General features: G+C 38.0%; 2 protein-coding genes across 3 annotated transcripts; both read left to right on the top strand.

The window, feature by feature from the left end:
* Positions 1 to 574: 574 nt before the first annotated feature.
* On the top strand, positions 575 to 9,728 carry LOC307143251 (uncharacterized protein). Its single transcript, XM_079844630.1, has 10 exons — positions 575 to 714; positions 832 to 1,008; positions 1,111 to 1,283; positions 3,491 to 3,706; positions 3,968 to 4,262; positions 4,398 to 4,531; positions 6,400 to 6,639; positions 6,802 to 6,963; positions 9,028 to 9,117; positions 9,301 to 9,728. The coding sequence occupies exons 1-10, from the start codon at positions 594 to 596 to the stop codon at positions 9,466 to 9,468; spliced, it is 1,776 nt and encodes a 591-aa protein (XP_079700756.1). The 5' UTR covers positions 575 to 593; the 3' UTR covers positions 9,469 to 9,728.
* Positions 9,729 to 9,750: 22 nt separating this feature from the next.
* Positions 9,751 to 25,716, top strand: pir (pirin; the record flags this gene model as incomplete). 2 transcript variants are annotated; one of them, XM_079844632.1, is made up of 9 exons in its annotated part: positions 9,751 to 10,073; positions 10,200 to 10,292; positions 13,776 to 13,856; positions 15,807 to 16,013; positions 19,783 to 19,867; positions 22,708 to 22,752; positions 23,389 to 23,471; positions 23,574 to 23,640; positions 24,000 to 25,716. In XM_079844632.1, the coding sequence occupies 9 exons, from the start codon at positions 9,981 to 9,983 to the stop codon at positions 24,116 to 24,118; spliced, it is 873 nt and encodes a 290-aa protein (XP_079700758.1). In that variant the 3' UTR covers positions 24,119 to 25,716. The 2 variants fall into 2 exon arrangements, with proteins under 2 accessions (XP_079700758.1, XP_079700757.1); XM_079844631.1 differs by having other exon boundaries at positions 9,981 to 10,292.
* Between the last annotated feature and the right edge of the window lie 96 nt (positions 25,717 to 25,812).

The raw sequence follows: 25,812 nt of genomic DNA, 5'->3' as shown, positions 1-25,812 counted from the left end.
ACAAAACAAACAAATTAATCCAATTGATACATTTCAATAATCAAAGGTCTGTTCAAGATTAAGTGGCAGGTACTATTTTTTTTACTTTCTGCGATTATCCATAATTTTGACATGAAATAAAATATAACCTGAACCATCATTATATTTTCCTTTGATTATAATTGAATATACAGTTAATGTCCTAAACTCTTTCTTAAATGCTGCCATCTAGAGAGTGATTTAGCAACATCAAGTCAAATTCACATTAATCAGCATTAATCTATGCATTTTAGAAGTCTTTTGAAGCAATGATTTTGCTTCAATTGTCCTTCAAAGTTTTTGTAATAATACATTTGTTTGTTTCGACAATCCAGCAGCACATACAAAGTTCACAATACAAACACTTAAATATATATAAAAATGTTAAAAGGTATTTTTATATTTTGGACAATTTTATAACATACCAAAATGTGCAATATTTAAGTTCTAGCTTGTTTAGATAACACTGAGGAGTGTGAGCTAAAATTAAGCCCCTCTGCTCTAGGACAGAGCTATTCTGAGACCTACACGCAACCAATCAGGAGCCAAAGTATCTGGAGTGGACAGTGTAGCACATGCCACACTACTTGCAATCCGAAAACTGTTTGTCCAACGGTACTCTCTGTCAACCAACTGCTCTTGATCTTCAGAAAACAGACCTCATCCGCAAATACAAGATTCTCGTTCTTTCCAACAGTAAGATGGTTCAACTATAGGTGGCATGCAAATGAGTAAATTCTCCCTTGCTATATATTTGATCATGCTTGCTTTTAGTAGTTATTGTCTCTCTCTCTTTTTACTTTTTTTTTTTAGTTATGTTGGATGTTTTAATAATTGGAGGAGGTCCTCATGCGCTAACCTTGGCTACTCTGCTCTCAAACCCTGACCGACCTCTCTGCCAATCTAGCGCTGCCATCCTTCAGGGAATTCAGCTGAGCAAAACTAAAGCTAAAAGTGCACACTACAAAAGCAAAAAGAGACAACCCACCAGTAAGTTCAAGCTTGTGAGGACAACAATTTGGTTTTGGTTTATTTTTCCATCCATCTTTTCCTAATCAATCATCAGACAGCTTTAGATCTTCATTCCAACAGGAGCAGTGTTTGACACAGAGAATGAGGCCAAACGTCCGCCATGTCCTCCACTACACTTTAAAGTGGTGGATTCCTATGGAAAATGGACATCACTTTGGGAAAGTCAGTTTACCGCCCTGAACATCCCTCACCTCCGTTCACACACGCTGGTGCACACAGATCCATTTAATAAGGTAATATAGCACTAGAGACCATTTTTATCAAATGTGCTTTTGAAATATTGTGGCCTACTGTTTGAAAAAGTACAAGCAGGATTTCTCAAACTTGCTCTTCAGTTGAAGAAAAGCTAAATAAAAATTTAATGTAAAACAGTTTAAATAAAATACTTGATAAAAAGTTTAAATATTTTTCTCGATGTCATGTGACCATTAACTGACATCCGAGAAATGTCAAAATATTGAAATATTATATTAAGGTTATAAAACACACCAATCAGGCATAACATTATGACCGGGTGAAGTGAATAACACTGATTATCTCTTCATCACGGCACCTGTTAGTGGGTGGGATATATTAGGCAGCAAGTGAACATTTTGTCCTCAAAGTTGATGTGTTTGCAGGAAAAATGGGCAAGTGTGAGGATTTGAGAGAGTTTGACAAGGGCCAAATTGTGATGAATATAGCATCTCCAAAACTGCAGCTCTTTTGGGGTTTTCCCAGTCTGTAGTGGTCAGTATCTATCAAAAGTGGTCCAAGGAAGGAACAGTGGTGAACTGGTGACAGGTTCATGGGCAGCCAAGGCTCATTGATGCACGTGGGGAACGAAGGCTGGTCCGTGTGGTCCGATCAAACAGACGAGCTACTGTAGCTCAAATTGCTCAAGAAGTTAATTCTGATTCTGATAGAAAGGTGTCAGAATACACAGTCCATTGCAGTTTGTTGTGTATGGGGCTTCATAGCCACAGATATTTAGGCACAAATAAGTGACTCATACTGTATATATAGCGCCTGTTTAAAATATTCTTTAAAAGCTTTCGCAGATGCGAGCTCCAGGCTGTTAGCGGCCAGTCAGCGTTCATGTACCCGCAGAGAATCAGAATTCATCTAATTTGTCACTTACTGTAGATAGTGGTTAAACATGAGATCATTCATTTGGGGTATATCAAATGGGCAATCTTTGGTCTTATTAATCCATTACTTGTTCCAAAGCAAACCGATTTGGGTTAAGGGAAAAACTAAATGCGATAAATGTTTACCTTAAACCCTGTAGGGCCTACTAGCACTGCTTTTGTACGTTTGACTGCATTGTTTGAATGTGTTTATTTCCTATTGTCTTTAATAAGGGCCTTTGTTGTTGGTTTAAATATTATTGTTCAATAAATATTATTTTATATAATATGCCACATTTGGTGTTGAGAAAGGGTCTGTCAGTGATTGTCATTTCGAATTCAGTGACAGTTACATTACACCACTATATGGCAGCGAAGACTGTCTATGGTTGTGAGTGGTTGTAAACAAGGAAGTTGTTTTTAGGGATGTATTTGGAAATCTTTTAAAAGGACAAAGATATCGCTTTCCTCTGCGGACATTCAAACAGATTTTTTACAATGGATATCATGGACATCGATCTGACGAATGAATACTATATCATATGCAGGTAAAACACTCGTTTAGTCGATCTCTCTCTAATACTCTCATCATAGTATAATATTCTACTCTACATAATACAATAAGCTTCAATGAAGCAACTCAACGTTACTAGTTCTAAAGTGACATTTTAGAATTAGTAACAGAAGCTTGGTCACAACTGTTAAACTGTCAACTTGAGATTTGTTTTTAAAGACACTTTATTGTTGTTTCTTGTTTATTTACTCCCTTCTGCCATCGAACTGTTGTATAAACGCAATATCACACTCATATTGCACTGCTATGAGGGAGATATTGCTCATTTAAGGTCAAAGCAGCTGACAAAAAAGTTTGGAAATCCCTGAGTTTAATACTTTGTTGAAAGAAGTTAAAGGGATAGTTCACCCAAAAATGAAAATGCTGTCATCATTTACTCACCCTCAAGTTATTCCAAACATGTATGAGTTTCTTTCTTCTGCAGAACACAAAATAAATATTTTGAAGAATGTCAGTAACCAAACAGTTGATGGGACCACTGACTATTTTTTTTTCCCATACTATGGAAGTCAATGGGGTCCATTAACTGTTAACCCATATTCTTCAAAATATGTTCAGCAGAAGAGAGAAATGTATGCAACATTTTGAACAGCTTTGGAACAAGGGTGAGTAAATGATGACAGAACTTTCATTTTTGGGTGAACTATATCTTTAAATTGGTCCGATTTGTGTACAAATAATAATGCAAACCAATAAAGATTACAATGATGTTGCCTATTAAAGGACTAATAGTTCCTGTATCTGTGTGCAATCCCAGAAGGCCTTGCAGGACTTTGTGGTGGAGCAAAACCGGGAGGAGGAGCTACACCGTCTACCTGACCAAATTTACATTCAGGATGAGAATGCATTTTTTAACGACAATCGCCTGGGAAAGAAGAACAAAAAGCTTCTTAGCGCAACAAACGGCCTGCAGAAAAACCTGTATTTCAGTCTTCCAGGAACACAGCTCAGTATAGACTTCTTCCAGGAGCAGGTCTGAACGCCAGCATGTGGAATCGAACGGAATGCCTGACTAACAATAATTAATAAACACATTTTTAAATGTTTGGGTTTTACAACTCTTCTGGTATTAGGAAGTACTGTGTTGCATGATGCTCAACTACCATTATCAAATATCTCATTTGGAATGCTACATGCAATGTGTGTTAATACTAAACTGAAAAGAAACATTGAATAATAAATGCACTGTGAAATAACTAAATTATGGATTACATTGCCAAGGACTTTCACCCAGGTACGGAAATATGACCTGGGCAGTGTCTTAATCCAAGCCACAGTGGACATAATCATCCCAGTCTTAACTGAGGATGAGAGCAAGGTGAAGTTTTTCAAGGTGACGCTACACACTGGGGAAAATGTAGAGGCAAAAACAGTTATCATGGCGACGGGGCCTTCGAGGGCACAGATGGCAAACATCCCGTGTTGGGTGCGAGCAATCCAAGAAAATTACCCAGAAGAAAGTCTGCAGCACACAGTGCAGCTCATGCATTACTTCTGTACACATGAAGAGATGGGTGAACCCTCCTCAGGTGGGTTTCTAAATGTGATCAAAACCTGATCCGCCAAGCCAAGCAAACAAATAACCCAACCATAGCTTATTAGGATTATGTGAGAATACAAAGGAAACCATTCAGCTCATAAAATGAATATACTCTTCTTCTCAGGTTCTCCTCCTGTGTGTCAGATGGGCCAGAGAGTGATGGTGGTAGGTGGCGGTCTGACCAGCGCCCACATTATCTCAATTGCGCTGAAGCAGCGAGCATGTCATGTGACCTGGGTCTTACGTAAACATTTACAAGTAAGTTACACCCAATTTGAGCGTAAACAAACATAAGGGATAATGCAGAAAAGACAAATCAAAATCAAATAATCTCTGACAGGGGGGTCGTGACCCCAATGTGAAGTTTAGGGGGCTTGTATCACCCTGAAGGAATTTATTTTGTGATTAACGACCTGCTACTTGCCATAAATAAATAAATGTACATGGAATACTGATTTGATGGTGCTCAAAGCCAGAGGTCTTCAACCATGCTCCTGGGAACCTAACATTTTTTTCCAACCTGCTTCAGGTTACATGCCTGTGTATTTTCAAGTAATCCTGAATAGATTGATTAGCTGATTTAGGTGTGTTTGATTAGGGTTGGAACTAAACTCTGTAGGGCAGTGGGTCCCTAGGTGCAGGGTTGAACTTGAAGAACTCTGCCCTAAGGAGCTGTTCACACAGAAAGCGTTTTTCCATTCCATTGTGCCCCTTTTCCTAAAACCCTGTCAATTTGTCGTAATCCGTTTTTTTACCTGTCAAGAAGCGAATTGAGCTCGGGATTTGTTTTCAAGCGTGTTGAAACCATAGACTGTAAAGAAAAAATGGACAGTGCGTCTTCGCTTCCTTCCACTGTAGAAAAATGAAGCCAAATATCCACCGTTGTTGCCGATTACGCCGTTCAGAGCCTTGCACAGCAGTGACCTGGTTGAGCCAAGAGACTGTAAAAAAAGATGGACGAGGCACCTTCACTCTCTTCCACTGTAGTAAGTGAAGCCGCCAGTGTCCAAATATGCCGCTGATATCATGAGTCTCGAGTCTGCGCAGTAGCAATTTAGAGCCCGTGTCTGAGTCGTAATGAGCGCAACGTGGAGCCACGATATCAAGGTCCCGCCCATAGACTGCTCTCGCCTAAACAATCACACGCCCCTGAACTTTTTGTGGAATAAACATTTATGAAAATGTAGAAATATCTCCCCCAGTGACTACTTCACTGGAGTGGTTGCCAGTGTGCTTTATAGCTCCCGGGTCTACAATGTCACCACGCCGACGACGTTCCGTCTCTCTATTGGACTGATGACATACGTGCTTCACGACGCAATCATGCAGGGGCGTTCTCAAAGCGGTGACGCAGCTCGAGTTCCCTTGAATGGGAACTAACTAAAACCAAACTTATTGGGAAAACAAACACTTGAACATAAGTCTGCGTGATGAGAACTACCTAAAATAACAGACCCATCTTTGGGAAAAATATTTTTGAAAGGTGATTGGATTTTTTTATATTGGCTCGCGTCCCATTTGTGGAGAGGGCGGGGTTTCAAAGGATAGTTCACCCAAAAATTTAAATTCTGTCATTAATTACTCACCCACATGTTGTTCCAAAACCCGTAAGACTTTCGTTCATATTCAGAACACTCACAAATAAAGGTCTTTTTGATTAAATCTGAGAGCTTTCTGTAGCTACTCTCCATAAACTGTCACTTTGATGCTTCAAAAAGTCCATAAAGAGATCTTAAAACTAATCCATATGAATTGAGTTTAGTCCAAATTGTGTAAATGGTCCCTAGTCTTCCGGATTTTAATGTCACGACTGCAGCACTCTATTGCAACGACATGTCTTCTCTTCTCTGGTGACGTGTTTACCAGCATGAGGGCAGGACAACCTGTCACAGTCACGAGATGCTATAGCAAACCCCAATGATCCAATCAATTCCCAATTAACAAAATCAAGTCTTGCTCTATACGTTTTTTCTTGTTCAATAAGCCGTCACAATTTGATAAGAAAAGACTATCACAACTTCTGTTTCATGCCTACTTTAAAATTTACAGAGGCTAGAGCTGTCAGAGATCGATGTGATTTCTCAGTAGTTATTTCAGTGATATTTACCAAACTTTACCCCTCTCAGCTTAAGCAGTTTGACGTTGGGGATATAGAGAGTCTGATTGGACGCTATTCCCACATTGAGCATGGGATCAAGATGGATGGTCTGGCCTACCTAAGGCAGTTCTATAATGAACGAAGTCTTCACAAGAGGCTAGCAATGATAAAACAAGCAAGGAAAGGAGGAGCAGTGACCCCCGAGGCCTATGCACAACTTCAGCCTTTCATTCAGAGTGGCCAGCTCCAGATCAGAGCTCACTGCCAGGTGTGTCTTTTGGCTATTGTAAGGCTACTGCTTATGTGGGATGTCTTTGACAGTTGAGCATAAACGTTCTTAGTAATATCCAAGTTCAAGGAGAGTCCATAGCAGTACCAAGTTAGTGGATTTCTCAACTAAATTATATATATTTTATACCTTTGTACCAAGGTGACTGAAGCTAAATGGTGTTATCAATCCCAGCGTTGGAAGGTCTCCCTGTGTAGCGGCGAACAGTGGATTGGGGAAAAGATTTGGCTGGCAACAGGCTGCAAACTGGATGTTACCCAGGACCCTTTACTCTCTGACGTTATGTCAAAATTCCCCATTCAAGTGAGCAAATTAACATTTGTAAAAAAATATAAAATTTAAGCAGGGGTCTTAAATAAGGGTAAATAATAATAATTTAATAATAATACACTGGTCAAAATTATTTGGAATAATTATGATTAAAAAAAACCTGTAAAAACAGAAATTTGTGAAATACAATTTTTCTATTTTAATATATTTTCAAATGTAATTTATTCCTGTGAAGGCAAAGCTGAATTTTTAGCATACTCCAGTTTTAGTGCCACATGATCTTTAAGAAATCTTTCTAATAATCTGATTATTAATAATGTTTCTTATTATTATCAATGTTGAAAAAAGCGTTTGTTGCTTAATATTTTTGTGGTAACCATGATAATTTTTTCTCAGTATTTTATGATGAATTGAAAGTTCAATGAACAGTATTTATTTGGAATAGGACTCTTTTGTAACATTATAAATATCTTTACTGTCTCGTTTGATCAATTTAATGCATCCTTGCTGAATAAAGCATTCGTTTAATTTTCTTTTTACCTTTGAATGGTAGTGCATCCACAATATATATACACCAATCAGGCATAAAATTATGACCTTTGTGTTCATAATATTATGTTGGTCACCCTTTTACTGCCAAAACAGCTCTGACCCATCAAGGTATGGACTCCACTAGACCCCTGAAGGTTTGCTGTGGTATCTGGCACCAAGATGTAAGCAGGAAATCCTTTAAGTCCTGTAAGTGGTGGGGTGGGGCCTCCATGGATCGGAATTGTTTGTTCAGCACATCCCACAGATGCTCAATTGGACTGAGATCTGGGGAATTTGAAGGTCAAGTCAACACCTCAAACTCGTTGTGCTCCTCAAACCATTACTGAACCATTTTTGCTTTGTGACAGGGTGCATTATCCGGCTGAAAGAGGCCACAGCCACCAGGGAATACCTTTTCCATGAAAGGGTGTACATGGTCTGCAACAATGCTTAGGTTGGTGGCATGTGATGTAAAAGAAAATGTGATTCATCAGACCAGGCAGATTCTTCCCTTGCTTCCAGTTCTGATGCTCACGTGCCCACTGTTGGCGCTTTCAGCGGTGGACAGGGGTCAGCATGAGCACCCTGATTGGTCTGCTGATGCTGCTACTATGCGGCCCTATTCGCAACAAACTGATGCACTGTGTATTCTATCACAACCAGCATTAACTTCTTGAGCAATTTGAGCTACAGTAGCTCGTCTGTTTGATCGGACCACACGGACCAGCCTTCGCTCCCCACGTGCATCAATGAGCCTTGGCTGCCCATGAACCTGTCACCAGTTCACCACTGTTCCTTCCTTGGACCACTTTTGATAGATACTGACCACTGCAGACTGGGAACACCCCACAAGAGCTGCAGTTTTGGAGATGCTCTGACCCAGTCGTCTAGCCCATCACAATTTGGGCCTTGTCAAACTCGCTCAAATCCTTACGCTTGCCCATTTTTCCTGCTAACACATCAACTTTGAGGACATAATGTTCACTTGCTGCCTAATATATCCCACCCACTAACAGGTGCCATGATGAGGAGATAATCAGTGACAATCACCTGTCAGTGGTCACAATGTTATGCCTGATGGTTGTGTGTGTGTGTGTGTGTGTGTATATATATATATATATATATATATATATATATATATATATATATATATATATATATATATATATATATATATATATATATATATATATATATATATATATATATATATATATATATATATATATATATACCAAAAGTGAAATCATTGTACAAACATAATAAGCTAATGTAATAAATAAAAAAATAATTTAAAATACTTTAAATAATTATTTTATTGGTTTATAATGCAAGCATCATAACAAAAATATGTGCTGTAAAAAAAAATATTATTATACTACACACAGTGTAATACCAGGCTCTTAAAATGCAACACATAGTTTTATCCACCCAGGGGTTCTTAAACTGAAAAGGATAAATTAAACTGATATACTAATTTTAATGAAAAATTTTATTTCTGTGATACTGTCTTAAAACTGATTTTTTTAATTAGTCATGTGCCCAACTATGATAACTGCTTGACAGGTCCTGGAGGGCTGGCCATGTATAACAGAATCACTTCAATGGACAGAAGGATGCCCCCTGTATCTGATGGGACAATATGCAGCACTACAGGTTCTGTTATGCTATTGTTATGTAATATGATGTGCCATATAAGTTCAAAACACCTAAAAGAAGTGAGTCGTCACTGATACATTTTCTAGATAACACCTGCACTGCAAGCTAACACTATATCATATTTTAGGCTGTAGATTAACACAAGCACTTACAGAAAAATAAATATATACATTTCCACAGATTGGGCCTCATGCTGTGAATCTTGCAGGGGGTCAAGCTGCAAGCATACGTATTTTCAAAGACATCGTAGCTCAACACAGTGGATTGGATGAGAATACATCAGTAAGGATGGAGAAGACCTGCACTGAAGAGTACATATCACACATGCATGGCCTCATGTGGTTGTAAAATCCACACAAGGACAGAAACCTGAAAAGAGGGAGGGATGAGCGATCTCAGGTGTCAAACTGAACATAAAAAGAGATTGATATGGGAGACCATCTTTAAAATAATACTTTAAAATGCTACACTTTATAGTAGCCTACAGAAGCTGCTGAATAAATAAAAGACCTACATTTTGTTTCAGGGCTCACTTTATTAATCTGCTAGTCATGTGTATATGCACAGCCACTCTCAAATATCGCATAGTCATTGTGACTTGCACTGTGCCTTTAAATAATCTGCATATCTAGGATTGTGTTCCGTCTATGATTCTGTGTAGGAAGCCATGGCAATCCCAGAATGTGGACATAGAAAACAAACACCTGTCATAGGTGAATACAGGTGATCTGAGAGCGACTGACACTGCAGTGCAGAGCTGTGTATAAATACATAAGATTTTGACTTCCGGTGCATTTGGGCACTCACAAGCAGAGAGCTGAAGCGAAATATTGTGATCATAAGTAAATACAAAGGTGTTTATGATGATCAGAAGAGTTTCTAAGGTCATTTTGAGTGTCGAACAGTCTGAAGGCGTCGGAGCTCGAGTTCGCAGGAGCATTGGACGGAAAGAGGTACGTGTTTTCAATGCTGGTTTTATCGCTTTCGTATTACGGATGAATACGAGTTATTATTATTCTTTAAAAAAAAAAAAAAAAAAATTATGCACTATAAATAAAATGAATTGTGGTTTATTTCAGCTGACGAATCTCGACCCTTTCTTGATGCTGGATGAATTCTGTATCGCCAAACCAGCGGGTTTTCCTGATCATCCTCACCGTGGATTTGAAACGGTAAGTCATTAGGTCGTATTTTCAGTTATGGAAAAGGCTAACTTACACTTGTCAAATCCATGAATTCGTGTAGTCAGATGAAATACACTGAAGTTGAACTGTTAAACTTGCTTGTTGCTACCGACCAGGATAACACGGAATCTTCCGCCAGAGGGCGCATATGACGGCTTAAAAATGCATTTAAATCTCTTTATTTTTGATTTACGAAAGACTTTTGGTACATTTAAATGTGTAACTGTTTAATTCTATTAATTACCCGAACTTTTTTCTGGCAAACAAACGGAAATCTCTTTACCGTGGGGCAACTAAATATAATTCTTATCCTGTAATGACAAACGGTGTCCACTCAGAGAAACGCTGATAAAAGTAACAAACACAACGTGAGAACAACGTGTTTCTGAATGATGGTTCTGTGTGTTTATGTACTCCCAAAACATTGACTAAGTTAACTTTAAGCAGATATACACATTTAAAATGTAGTCTTGGTTTTCTGGAAAAACAGACCAAAAAATACACTGCATAGATTTTTGTCAAATCAGATGCTCTCAAGAATGAGAATTGTTCTTTCTTTCTTCCTTTTTAAGGAACAAGTCCTTTGATATGCAATCTCCAAACACAGAAAAGAAAATGAAAGACAAGCTGGCTAGAACAGGGATGAGCGGGGCACAACCTAACGCAGGGTTAGTTGTAACACACATGGTTTAAAACTTTCCACACATGCCAGCATGGCGAAACAGTACATTTACTAGTTGCCATTTCAACTCTATATACAGAAAAAAGGTAAAATAAATCTTTGGAAGATATCACTAAACATTTATGTAACCTTACTTGGTTATTTATTTCTTACTTGAGTTAATTTATCATCTCTGTTTTTTGTGTTTATTTAAAATCAGAAAAATCTGATATTATTTTAATCTTATATCTGTTATTTAACAGTTGAGATAGTTATTTAATGCTGATCTAACCAGCAGAAGACACGAGCTGGGTTTAAATCCCAGTTGTGCAGGTGGGGTGCGTTGTTACACTGCATTACAAATGTGCCCCTATTAGAGCTATGCTATTCTATTCTATACTTTTATGAATTCTATTGAAAAACCATGAGAAAAAGGTGAATAAAGACTGCGAGTCAATGTTCAGAAACTATTCATTATTATTATATTTTGAACTATGATGTATAGCTGTATTTTGCTATGTTTTGTTGTCAAAATAATACATTTGTTTATTTTTAGTGATTAAAAAATGCCATTTATTTGATATGAAAAAGTTAAAGGGTTAGTTCACCCAAAAATGAAAATTCTGTCATTAATTACTTACCCTCATGTCGTTCGACACCCGTAAGACCTCCGTTCATCTTCGGAACAGAAATGAAGATATTAGTTGAAATCTGATGGCTCTGAAAGGCCTCCATTGGCACAATGGCACTTTACACTCTCAAGACCCTTAAAAGGTACTAAAGACGTCGTTACAAAGTCCATCTCACTACAGTGGTTCTAAAATAACTTTATGAATCGGCGAGAATAGTTTTTGTGCACAAAAAAACCCTAAATAACGACTTACATAGTGATGACGATTTCAAAACAAGGCATCATGAAGCTTCGAAGCGTTATGAATCAGTGAGTCGATTCATGATTCGGATCGCGTGTCAAACCGCCAAACTGCTGAAATTTGGCGATTCAAACCGCTGATTCGACTCGCTGATTCATAACGCTTCGAAGCTTCATGATGAAAAAAGAAAAAACAAGAAAAAAGTATACACTGTATTAATGAAACAAAACCACATAATTGTACTAGACGTGTGGAATTAATGTGGGAAAAATAAATACTCTGAACCCCAAGTGAATTTACACAAACTGAAAAAGCCAAAAAGTGTTAGGTTGTGCCCCGCTCTCCCCCTATATAGGCCTAGATAGTCCAGTAAAACACTCCCATCAGTTTTGGCAGTTTGAGAACTCGAGTTCTGTTTACTCATTGTGAGAGGATGTATGGTCATTAAAAACACTTCCTTCAAAATTACAGTGCTTTGGCCAGAACTGGTCCTGAGAGTGTTATTTGAAACTTGACTAAAGAAAAGCTGACCAACTCACTTAGTCTCTTAGTTTGTCTCCTTGATTATTTACAACATCTGATGTACTCATTTGTTTACTCACAGTTTGACAACATGGCTAGCATAAACTGTTTCTATGGAAAGTGGTCCATGCGGCTGTGAAAATCATTTAGACTTGTTTATGAGTTTGATGTCATCAATTGCCATCTGCACAAATATACTCTCATCCCATTTCCTATAGAGGATGAGTCACTGTATGTGTCACCTTCCTTCACGATTGGATTTGTCTTGTAATATTTGTAAGTGTAATTCAGAGACTTGCTGAAAAATGACTCCTTAAGAGAGCATGCACTCTAAAACCAATTTCCTGGAAAAATAGGCATTTATTCATTCTAAAGAGTTCATTTGTTTTGCAGGGATAGATAAAACAGACAAACAGTATACAATAGACTTTAGTTAGGATATACACAAATTAAAACCAGGCGGTGAGTCACAAATGTCCAGTCTGTTCATCGGGTTTTAGCCTCTCTTTGTAGGTTCTAGCGGTTTATTTCTTTCATATTATGAGCGTTATTCAAGCAAAATCGGACCTCTATGTTGCTTGAGACATGCAGGTGTGTTTGCTCGTGAGCGGTCACGTGACCATCAGATCACAGCTGTGCTTAGAGATCACAGGCTGCCTGTGGCCACAGGTCAAGCAAGCTTCAGGGGTCAGATGTTGACCTATTACCCCGCATCCCGTGTCCTGTTGAGAGCAGTGTTGTCTGTGTGGGAGAAGACATGCAATCCCTCCACGCTGTATGTCGGACCACCTCAGCTGACCATGTAGATTTATTTTTGCTTTTTCAGCGGACGAATAGGAAACGGCTGCAGGCAGATTTTTTAAATTGGAAACATGTTTGTGTAATATATGCAAATTTGAGATAATGACACATTAGCATCTAGCCTCTAGCTCTGTCTTGGCTTAGAACTATGAACTAGAACTATGTTTTTTATGGTGCGTGAAATACCTTTTCTGGGCTTTCACAAAAAAATACATATTTGTATTTGTGCCAGAATTATTAACTGTAAGATTTTGGTCAAATATTCATTAGAAGGTCAACTCACTCACTAACAATTTTAATTTTCCATCTCACTGCATAGGATATATCTGCTTTTTGCATTTAACTTTATAGTCCATCAAGGCTTTAACAAAATCCCTCGAACATAAACGCTTTATGTCTACTCTGCAAACACAGCACTTGAAATATGTTTCACCTTTCACCTGTACGATTTTTGACATGTTTATTTTTCTCTAAATGACCATCAAGTTGATGACTTTTCCATACTTACTGTCTTTTGTGTGAATTTTCCACAAGAAACCGCTTCATTTTCAGAAATCGACTATCTTTGACTATCTTGAGTTGTTTTCATTTATATGTGTTAAATGTGTTTCACAGGTAACGTACTTGTTGAGTGGAGTAACAGCCCATGAAGACTCCTGTGGTCACAGTGGGAGGTTGGAACCTGGGGACCTTCAGGTAGAACAACAATGAGACCTGCTTGTCATCTCTCGAAATGATGAAACACACTTAAGGTGCTGGCTTTTACCATTTTTCAGCGAATTTGTGCATGCAAAATTTAGTCATTTTGCATGAGGGTTAAAGATATTCCCAAGCAGACTTTGCGACGGATTCAGGTTGGTCACATGGATTCGCTGTGTTGATGGCTTTTCCTGGTTTGAAAGTGATTTCTGTGTGAGCTGTTCTTCATTCATCACTACATTATTGACAATAGTATGGTGCAGGGATGACGTCAACCTGGAAGACTACTTCACCACTGGTTCCCTCAAGATTTTCCTATGGGGTTTTTCAATTTACAAGTAAAATAAAGCCTGTGTGTAAATATAACTTAGATGACGGTAAGATACTTTGATGCTTTATTCTACAGAATAAATTACCCACATCTATACTGAAAACGCAAATTTTGAAGCAGTTATGTTTATTTTTCAAAAAAAAAAGTTTTTCTAGTAAGTAACTAAATAAGGCAGTTTGGGGTGTGAGTGTGTGTAAATTACGTTGTTGAACAAAACGTCAATTTCGTCCAATGTTTTCCTCAGGCTTTATTTTACGCATAAATTGAAAACCCCCATTATAAAACCATATTGGAAAATCTTGAAGGAACCTGGGGCAAATTAGTCTTCCGGGTTTTGATGTCATCCCTGCATCACTCTATAGACAATGGACCTTTTTTTCGCCACAAAATGTTGTTAATGTGACCACACGGTTAAATGATAGACTTGGGGGCCGATTTACTAAAAGGGAAAATTAGTGTCTGGCCGCATTCTAATAAAAGCGCAGATGGGAGTGGAAAGTTTTGTGGTGATCTACTGAAAATTGCGCAAATTCAATGTCATGTCAGACGCAAAATTTTAAGACATGCTTTTTTTGGGGAAATAATGGTGCAAATACTACTAAATTGACTACTGTAAACCTTAGGAAATCATGTTGCATGATTCATTTAAATACTCTCCGCCCATAAATTCAGTGACCTGACAGGGAAACTCCAACAAATGAATATGCAATAAGGTCAGACGTGTTCTAGTAAATCCTGACAGTAGTTTTTTAATGGCAATATAGGGTTTTGCACTGGTGCAAGCTGTTTTAAAAGGACCTTTTACTAAAAAAAGAAAGTGAACCAAAGATAATGTACACCAGAAGTATGTACACTTGGGCAAGTCTTTCATAGATAGAATGAAAGCCACCATTTTTATTGCTTTATATGCAGGCTGTAAAAATGCAAGTTCAAATAATTAAAATGAAAGCTTACATTCTTACATTTATTAGGATGTTACAGTATATCCATGCACACACACTCACCAAATGGACTAAGAGCTTGCACACCCGTAGGGCACTTCCTGTGTTTTCCTGTGTCGTAAAGCTGTCTCACTTTCTCCCGGATCAGTGAGGGAATGTTTTAATGGGCCTTTAAAATGTCTGTAGCACTCACTACTTTAACTACAGCTCACACCTAACCTCCAGCTACCAGGGCTACTGCCTCACCATCAAACATAAGGGACTCCCTGATAATACCAGGAGAGCAGTGAAGAAAAAAGCTGCTGAGGGTTTCACGCCATAACTCAAACCACCTATTGCACTATGGCTCCCTGAGAGTGGCTGCTAAACCTCAGAAGGAGTGGACATTTTCACTAAAAGAGAACGAGAAAGGAAGAGGAGAAGGAAAAGTACTCCATTAGGCATATTAAACTGCTGTTGTAAAACTGGAGTGGTTCACTTTTACGTTGAAATAAAAGCTCATAAACATCTCTCATGCTCAACATGAAGATGACATTAACCAGTGTTAAAGCCCCTGAACCAAGCGGTTAGTCTGTTTATTGGTGATTTACTACCAGATAACTCTACCATTAGGAATAGAATAAAACGGTAGTATTTGTTCTTACTTTGCTGTGTATTTGTTCTCTGTTGTGTTAGTGGATGACGGCAGGTCGTGGGGTGATTCATGCTGAGATGCCGGTGTCAGATGGGAGCATTCACGGCCTTCAGCTTTGGGTGAACCTGAAAAGTGCAGATAAGATGGTGGAGCCTCAGTACCAGGAGCTGAAGAGAAAAGAGATTTGCAAACCCAGCAAAGATGGAGTCACTGTGAATGTCATCTCAGGAGAAGCTCTTGGAGTGAAGGTGTTGTATGGTCATAGAAACATCAAATATACAGTATCAGAGATTTAAAATGAATAAAATCTTAAGTCATTACAAGTTGTGCTTAGCTCACAAGCCATATCCTGCTGAAAAAAAACAGCATATGCTGGTTAGGTATGTTTTGAAGCATGGCAGCTGGTTTGAGCTGGTTTATGCTGGTCCTTAGTTGGTCATGAGCTGGTTTAAGCTGGTCCTGAGCTGGAGCTAGTTTCTTAGGACCAGCACTTAACCAGCTTAAACCAGTTTATGACCAGCTAAGCACCAGCTTAAACCAGCTCAGACCAGCTGCCATGCTTCAAAACATACCTAACCATCATATGCTAACAGGGTAGTGATGTCTGATTTGTTAGTAAATCATTCATTGGAGTTATGCCTGGTACACATTATACGATTTTAGGCTGTCCCAGACGAAAGCTGACCAATTGTGCCAATTTCTGTGGTCGTAGCTCCTAAACGGTTGTCCTACGTTGTACAGTGAGAGACTGATGTCATCATGGTCTTGTTAACAAAGATAGCCTGCGATAATTTCCTGACAGTTTCAGAAATGTAACATGATCATCACGTGTGTTTGCTGCTATGACCTACGTCTACTGACTAGGCAATAAAAGTGCAACATGAAATGGCGTATTGATCAATGTGTCATGGCGCTAAAACTTAAAGGCAGCGGCTATTTGCACTTAGTGTAAATAGACACTACTAAACTTAAAACTATTTACCATTTGCAAAATTGGCATGCCAAGTTGGCCTCATTTTCCTAGCTATGACCGCGCCATATTCTCCTCTTTCGGTCCCTCTTTTTTTTTAGCGCACATAAAACCATAATTGCCAAAGGTTCATCTTCTCTGTTTATGCAAATGATATTTTATTTTTCTATACTAACTTGCGTCATAGCCTATGATTCAATAGGTGTCATCGTCGTACAGTCTAGTCTTGTAAGGTTGTTTCTAACCTATAGTGGTTAGCACATAGAGCAATCTCAGCCCTGTCCCAAATGGCAGCCTAAACAATCACGGTCTTCTTACAAGTAACGCCACATTGACTGTCAGGTAGAAGTCCGCTGCGGAGCTCGCCTCAGTGCGGGCTTGGCAAAAGTATGCATCGAGGGTGCATATTTGGGATACAACAATAGAGTTAGTCCACGGTTCAATACATACCTCGATTTTTTTTTTTTTTTAACCATGGTTTTCGGTTCGGTTCTGATGGCTTGTCACTTTCGTTTTTTGCTATTCTATTCTTAGGCGACAGGGACAGCAAGAGGTTAAGGAGAAAAAATACTATTTTGCAATACTCTTTCTTTATTTTACTTAAAAGACTTGAAAAACCTTACTTAAACTTAGAACTTTACTTAAAAAAACCCTTGTACACATTCCTAGTGTATTGTATAATATAAAATTAATATATATAAAGATTTACACTGGCTGGCTGTACAGCAGCATTTAAGTATGAAATTGAATTAATAAATGTAAAAATAAAACGCTACATAGACTTCACTTTAAAATATACATTGATTCTTATTAAAGCTATATTAAAGTTTTTCAGTCAAGAGCAGTGAGTGATTTTCTTTTTGTCTTTTGTTGTTTTATTAACATTAAAGGGATAGTTCACTCAAAAATTATGTCATCGATTACTCGCGCTCAAGTTGTTTTAAACCTGAAAAAAGTTCTTTCTTCTGTTTGACATAAAATATATTTCGAAGAATGTTGGAAACCAACCAGTTGCTGGACCCCATTGTCTGGTATTCAACTGTCTGTGTTCAACAGGTGAAATGAATACAGGTTTGGAACAACATTAGAGTGAGTAAATAATGACATAATTTTAGAGTGAACTGTTCCTTTAAGGACAAGCGGCAGCGTGTTCACTAGGCTGCGCTGCTGTCAATTTAAGACCTGCACGCATCTAATATACAGACACACGCCGATTTTACTTTCACTTTAGACATAACCGAAAGTGATGTCTAAAGTTTTATGTTAACCTTGTGTGTTTTTGATAGTATTAGCGCAGTAAGACTACTTAGTCCAGTAATCACGTGTTTGACAGACTTTTTGTGCTCGCGCTCAGAAAAGCGTATATGTTAAAACAGTGCATAAGCATTAAGCATGCGAATGAAATGTTTAACCGGTAAGGCTTTAAAACACATGCAAATAATGAAGTTCCGTGATTGTGAATAACTATAGTGTTCCGTGAGTATAACTCACCAGTAACGTGTTATGTGAATGTATGTCACGTTGTTCGGTATATTGGGATGGAGGCAAATGATAGAATGTGTAGAAAAATAATTAATTAAATGCGAAACCTAGCGCATATTGAACCGTGAATGCCGTACCGAATGGTTCAATATTATATTGAGAATTGTGGCATCCCTAGTGCATATCGACCGCAAAAGGGGGCGCTCGCGAGCACAATTCTAAAACGGGACACCCTGCAGTCTCATGGACTTCACAATCACACTCACACGGTAAGTCCACAGGACCGTAAGTGCAGTGTTTCCCACACATAGACTAATTCGTGGCGGCGCGCCACAGAATCAACACCGGCCGCCACATATTGCGCGTCATAAATCTTTTCTTTTTTTTACGCTATTTAAAACCATGTTTAAAACACGCAGCATATTCGTTCATCTGCATTTCCTTTCCCTGCTCTCTCTCTCTGTCACTCACACGCGTTCTCGCTCTCAAATTGCCAAACCTGCTTTTGATATGAAACAAAGTCTAAGCTTTTAAAATGTTTAACGTTTTAATACGAAATTCAAACAATAAATAGCGTTTTTGCGCTAATGAGGCAGTTAGGGACATTTTGGACAAGGCCTCAATCCTGTTTGTCCTTCCTGTTCCCATAGTTTCCATTCATATCACTTAAAACCTCCGAAAATTATTTAAAATGTTGTTTATTGGATTCAAAAGGTGGAGGTTGGAACTGTCTCTGTAGTTTATTGATATACTGAAGCATTAATCTGAAGTATGGATGATTTTGCCAGCCAAGAGGCCTGCTTGTTTATCAGGTGATAAAAAACATGCTCCTCGTAATTATTCTAAACTCTATGAACCAAACCACTGAGTGAAAAAAAAGTAGTCAGTACGCCTCTGCTTCCTGACACTTGCATCTGTTTATCGTCCGAAATTCATTTGTCCATCCATTTATCAAGACATTAAGGCTATTACCAACGCTTCTGTCTGTCTTTTCCCATCTATGATTTAAGGCAAAATACAAGATTGTAGAGTCACGGTGAGCAGCCATCACTGAATGTTTGATCCAAATGGCCGAATCCTTTGTAAATGTTCCAGCCAATCGGAACCTCAGATTTACAATCTGATACTGGGGTTCATCACGCTAATTGCTGCTGCAAGGCCATCCTCTGCCCCTCTCTCTCAGACAACAGCAGGAAATTTGGAGCAGGCTTCATTGGAAGTGGTTTTTGCAAAATGTTTTAAATGTAAAATGTGGTTATGGAGGGTTTCTCTAGGGCAGAGCGATGGATGCGGCGCTGAAGTTAAATGTGGGTCAGCCAAATACTTGGGCTTACTGGAAGCAGATATGCACTGGAACTCACACACAATGTTTTTACATCTGTTAAAGCTCATAATTTAAACAATATTGAAGTAGTTTTTTGTCTCGCAGCAATAAAGAAATCTGGTAAAAATGTTACGGTGAACATAAATTGTTGTTGTCACAGAAGTCTTCTGCTGTAATAAACCATAATTTCTTCAAGCTAAGATATTATGTTGTGGTATTTACATGTTATTTCTGTTGTCAGTCAAAGGTTTACACGAGAACTCCAACCATGTACCTCGACTTTATGCTGAAGGGAGGTGCAAAGCATGTGCAGCCTGTTCCTAAAGGTAAAAGATGATTATCAGATGTATTTCTTTTTATTAAATGTGTTTTCCCCCATGTTAGGGAGAGTGAGTTTTCCATTAAATCCCAAGTTACTTACAGAGTGCCTTTAAATGGCTTGTTTTGTCATTATAAACTGGGAAACCTAGTAAAAGCAAATCAGTTTAGCAGGAAATTAGTCTTAATGTTCCTTACTCAACGTTCTGGGAAAAGACAGTATTATTAAATTTTTGCTCAAATAGTGAATTAAGTCATACTTATTTCTGTGAGTCACTATTACAATGTCTCCTCTTTTGGCTCACTTTGGAGAGTTACAAAGGCAAGATGTCAAGTAACACCACCAATCCAAATGTATGAAGTGTTCTTGGTACAGTTTGACTCACACTTAAAGTGTTCTTAAAGATACAGTTAGCTTTATGGCATCATCATTGAGCTTGTTGAATATCATTATCAGAAACTGACCGCAGAGCATCAGTCAGGCTTTTCAGTCCTGGTCCCTTGTGCATCCACATGTAGCCTCAGAACGGCTAAGTCATGTCAAGATAAGAAAATGTTATCATATTAATTACTGTGTATATTGTTATATTATTTAATGGATACATATCAGTGTTGGGGAGTAACTAGTTACATGTAACAGTTATGTAATTACAGTTACTTATGAAAATGTTAATGATTACAAATTACAGATTACATCTGAATATTTTCTGCAAAAAGCTTGGATATGTTGAATAATATTAATATGTTGCTTTGCCTGTTTTTGATGTGCACGATGCTTCCTGCCATTTAAAGGCTGTTTAGTAAAGTGATGCTATTCTGATGCTTTTGATTTATTCTCGAATTTGTTGCACACCGTCTGCCAATTACATCAATGCACATCGCTGCTGAAAGCTTAGATAGGCTACAACATATCTGAGAGTTGCCACCATGGCGAGTGATGAAAAATGCGTTCCAGTGCTGAAAATGTAAAAATTGTTTCATCCAGATTTCAGAAAAGGGTGCAAATATAACAGTTTGGTGCTAAATTAGTTTGCCAACTATTCAAATGCTATCGACATTGAATGTTTCAATGTTGAACCTGAGGAAGCATCCGCAGGTATGAAACTTAGCCCACAGTTAACTGTAAGCAGTTATTAAATAAAGTAGGAAAGGCATTGCCTTCTCCCTCCTGCCACACCATTGTGTATTCAAGACGTATTTTAGCTCTGTATTGCTTGGTGCATGTCCAGTAGTTTATTTAACAATGTTAATCTTCATTCTTAACAAATGAGGTAGTCTGCAAGCTAGCTAAAGACATCTTTACCAACCACAGTTCTATTTATGAACCCTTTGACAAAAATACACCGATCAGGCATTACATTATGACCTAATATTGTGTCTGCAGCCAAAACAGCCCTGTACGTCGAGACATGGACTCCACTAGACCCCTGAAGGTGTGCTGTGGTATCTGGCACCAAGATCCTTTAAGTCCTGTAAGTTGCGAGGTGGTGTCTCCATGGATCAGACTTGTTTGTTCAGCACATCCCACAGATGCTCGATTGGATTGAGATCTGGGGAATTTGGAGGCCAAGTCAACACCTCAAACTTGTCGTTGTGCTCCTCAAACCATTCCTCAACCATTTTTGCTTTGTGGCAGGCCGCATTATCCTGCTGAAAGAGGCCATAGCCATCAGGGAATACCTTTTCCATGAAAGGGAGTACATGGTCTGCAACAATGCTTAGGTAGGTGGTACCTGTCAAAGCAACATCCACATGGATGGCAGGACCCAAGGTTTCCCAGCAGAACATTGCCCAAAGCATCACACTGCCTCCGCCGGCTTGCCTTCTTCCAATAGTGCATCTTGGTGCCATGTGTTCCCTGGGTAAGCAACGCACATGCACCCGGCCATCCACGTGATGTAAAAGAAAACGTGGTGCAGTTCTAATGCTCACATGCCCACTGTTGGTGCTTTCGGCGGTGGACAGGGGTCAGCATGAGCACCCTGACTGGTCTGTGGCTATGAAGCCAAATACGCAATATACTGCGTTCACTGTGTATTCTGACACCTTACTATCAGAACCAGCATTAACTTCTTGACCAATTTGAGCTACAGTAGCTCGTCTGTTTGATCGGACCACACAGGCTAGCCTTCGCTCCCCACGTGCATCAATGAGCCTTGGCCGCACACGACCCTGTCGCCGGTTCACCACTGTTCCTTTCAGAATAGGACACATGCTAATTCTGTAACTGTTTTTTTTCCAATTTGAGTTTATGCTTGCATTGGTATATGCTTTATTTTTTTAAGATTAACTGCTTTTTTCAAAGGTATTGTTAGATGCCAGTGTTTCTTTTCATAGCTATGGAAAGATTTGATTTCAAAAACAGTATAATAGCTATTAAACTATTTCTTGTTAGGATTGTATGGTTGAGTACTGTAAGGTTAACCCTGCCTGGTTTAAATGTTTGAAAATGATTAACAATTGAAAACATTTGTTAGAAATTTAGAAAAGTAACCAAATGCAATCACTTGCATTACTTTAATAAAGTAATTGAAATGTTACACTACTTATTACATTTTAAATGTAATCTGTAACCTATTACATTTTAATAAGTAACCTTCCCAACACTGCATATTATTAATTTCTTTTTATATTTCTTTGTAATGTAAAATATAACATTTTCTGATTTTATTACAGGTTTAGATCTCATGTTTTTAGTTTTTAGATTTTGGACCCTTCTCATTTAACATATTCATGTAAATTGAGTCGCTTTTTGACAGTTATCTCAATGTCAAAAGGTGTATTAACCCTACACTTATTATTTTATAATTAAAGTTCCATTGTTTTAATTATAGTATTCCTTTCTCAGGTTGGACAGCTTTCATCTACACCCTCGCAGGTTCTTTATGCACCGGTGAGTTCAAATGAAGACCGTATAAAAAGAAACTTTGTCCTCCCGCAGGCAAATCCACTACCATAGCAGCTTTCTGTCCTTGAAATCTGAGCAGGTGCTTTATGATTCTTTTTCACTTCCTGTCTCTCTTGGACATCTGACAGACATTTAGACTATTCCTATGATCTCGTGCCAATGGCAACTCTAAACTCTCACATTGAGAAATGAGATTGCCGTAGCAGTGTTTGATATGTTGATTTATCAGTTTGATTTTGATGATTTCCATGTTGTAGAAAATTAAACTCACAATCATTAACAGTGAATATTCCACCTGTGACTTCAAAGGCGTTTCTAAAGGAATCGTGTATTTTCATTGTTCTCTGAAATACATTTAGCATAAATTGAGCAGCTCTTGAGAAACAGACTTCTTGAGAAATTATCTAAGTGGGTGGGATGTAATGCTGGACCATCTTTACCCCACAAAACACATCTCTTGGTTGCATTTTCCTTATTTGTGGGGTATCTGGTCTTCAACAACCTTGAATCAGCCTTGAGTTGTTAGCCAGGTCTAGTTATGTCAAACGATTTATGGTGTATAACAAGACCTATGAACATAATTTGTATTAAAATGTGAAATGTATTTTGGATTCCCCTCAGGCCCAGACGATGATCTGCGGACGATTGAGCCACACCACACGGTGGTTTTGGAAGATGGTGAATGTGTCAGAGTGGAAAACAAGGTTTTTTTTTTTCTATTGATCCCGTAAAGCTATACTCTGGGTTTTATACAAGTTCAGGTTAAGTGTAAATTCAGTCTCTATTCCCTTCATTATTATTTCTAGGTAGCTGAGGAGTCTCACTTTGTGTTAATTGCTGGTGAACCAATTAAAGAACCTGTGGTTAAGTATGGTAAGTTATAATGATATTGGTGGGTGATATTCAACATTTTAATGACCAAATATTTGAATTAGGGGTTAAATCAATAAAAAAAATTGTAATTGAATTTAAATACATGATTTGATGATTCGTTAATCAAATTAAATTAGTTGCATATGTCAGTATTTGGTTGATGGGGGCAAGAATGCTTTTTTTATTGCTTTATTGTCTTTAAAATGATTTGCACTAAATTAAGATGTTAAATATTTACATATATATGTAAATATCGCATATACATTTATTTACATTTCTCATATTATAAACATATTTCTATGTCATACAATTTATAGATTTTTCTAAAACCAGAGGACTTATTTATTTGTTCGTTTCAGGGCCTTTTGTCATGAACACACAAGAAGAAATTGATCAGACCATCTCAGACTTCAGGTCAGGCACTAATGGATTTGAGAGAGCAAAAGTTTGGCGATCAAAGATTGGTCAAAAGTTCTAATGTTTGCATAAATATCCCCCTCTATAAGTTCTATATATATTATAGCCCCAAAAAGGTATTTGGATATTTAAATTTTACTTTTGAAATACAAAGTAGCATTTATTTTAAAGTAAGATAATAGGCTTATTTTTCAAGCAAATCATCTGACAAAAAGAGGTTTTAAATGATGACATATATTAGGACACTTTCTGGTTGCCAAACATAATGTTCATAGTAATGTCACTAAAAGTCACTTAGGGATCAGTAGGAAAAATCAATTGCAAAAACATTTAGAAAAGGGAAAAAAGGTCTAACATAATTTGTTTGCGGGCGCCACTTGGTATGATAATTTCATATGATATGTCTTGAACATTGGGGGATGGGACCAAAAGTTTTTTTTAGGGGATTTTATTTGAAAAAATATGCACACATTAACTCTTGTTTGTATGTCTAATATTTCAAAAATGTAAAACTGAATGTGATGAGACAATAAACGGTTGACATCATCATGTAAATGATAGCATATTTTCTATTAAAAATGGCGAAATTACAAAAAAAAAGTTGAGCAGTTTGCATCACTGTATGTTACTGTGGATCATTAAACATGTCCATCACAGTTGTCAAATATTAAATGTTTAGCTTATATCTTATCACGCATGCAGTCTTTAGCTGCGTTTCCACCGCAGGAACTTTCCCCAGGAACTTTGGGGTGGTACTCGTGTGTTTCAACCGCAGGAACCAGGGTCTAAATGAAGTTCCAGGTAAATATTTTACCCTCCGAACGGCCCTGCTCGCGAGGTAGTACTTTTTCAAAGTTCAGGAACTTTCGGGGGTGGGACTTGTGCGCTGAACATGCTGATTGGTTAAACTCACGCAGCATTTTATTTCAACCGGCATGTTTAAAAGTCTTTTGTGAGGTTCGTTCTGCGTTCAGTAAATATCAGTCTTGCTCTTTCAGTCCGATGGCGCGCGATCGTCCCAGCAATGGCACGGTCAATGTCCGTAATAGCTGATAATAATATACGTTGTCTTATTTTAAATCTAGCTTTACGAGCTTTCAGAATACGCTTTAGTATCAGTGCTCGTCTCTTTTCCGCCGTTTTGTTAATTACCTCTTTAGTAAACCAATACATAACCAGCAAAAGCAGCGCTGCTTGAATCTCCTCCATACTTGTTATTGTTGCAGACAGTGTCAGCGCAAAAATTATTACTGTCCGTCGGTGACTGGGAGGAACAGCCGCACGCAGTCCTACATCACCGGACTAATTTGCCTAATCTTCATGGTACTTTAGACTGCAGTGGAAACGCGGACAGTAGCAGGTCTGGGGGAAAAAAAGTTTCTGGTACAAATTGTTCCGGGTAATTTCGGTGGAAACGGGGCCATACACTGTAAAACTAAACTAAAAGCCCCGCCTTCTTTGATCTGATTGGTTATCATTTTAAAATGACATTTATATATTTTTAAGTGGGACTTAAGGATGCAAATACTTCTTGGGGCCACTGTATATGCAACATGGTACTCAAATCATTTCTGATGTAATTCTAATTGTTACAAGTCTGATGTATCACTTAAAATCTATGTATTTCTTATCATTAAAAAATATATAATTTGAGTATTTATTTCTGTTTAATTTTTGTCTCTGGCTCTTGTAACATGATTTCCTTTATCTAATATCTGTGGCAATTTTCCTTTAACCTTGAGGATTTCCCTATAT

Source organism: Gobio gobio (assembly GCF_949357685.1).
Source record: "Gobio gobio genome assembly, chromosome: 19".
Lineage (NCBI taxonomy): Eukaryota > Metazoa > Chordata > Actinopteri > Cypriniformes > Gobionidae > Gobio > Gobio gobio.
Note: the sequence above shows the minus strand (reverse complement) of the source record. Positions and strands in the feature narration are given on the sequence as shown.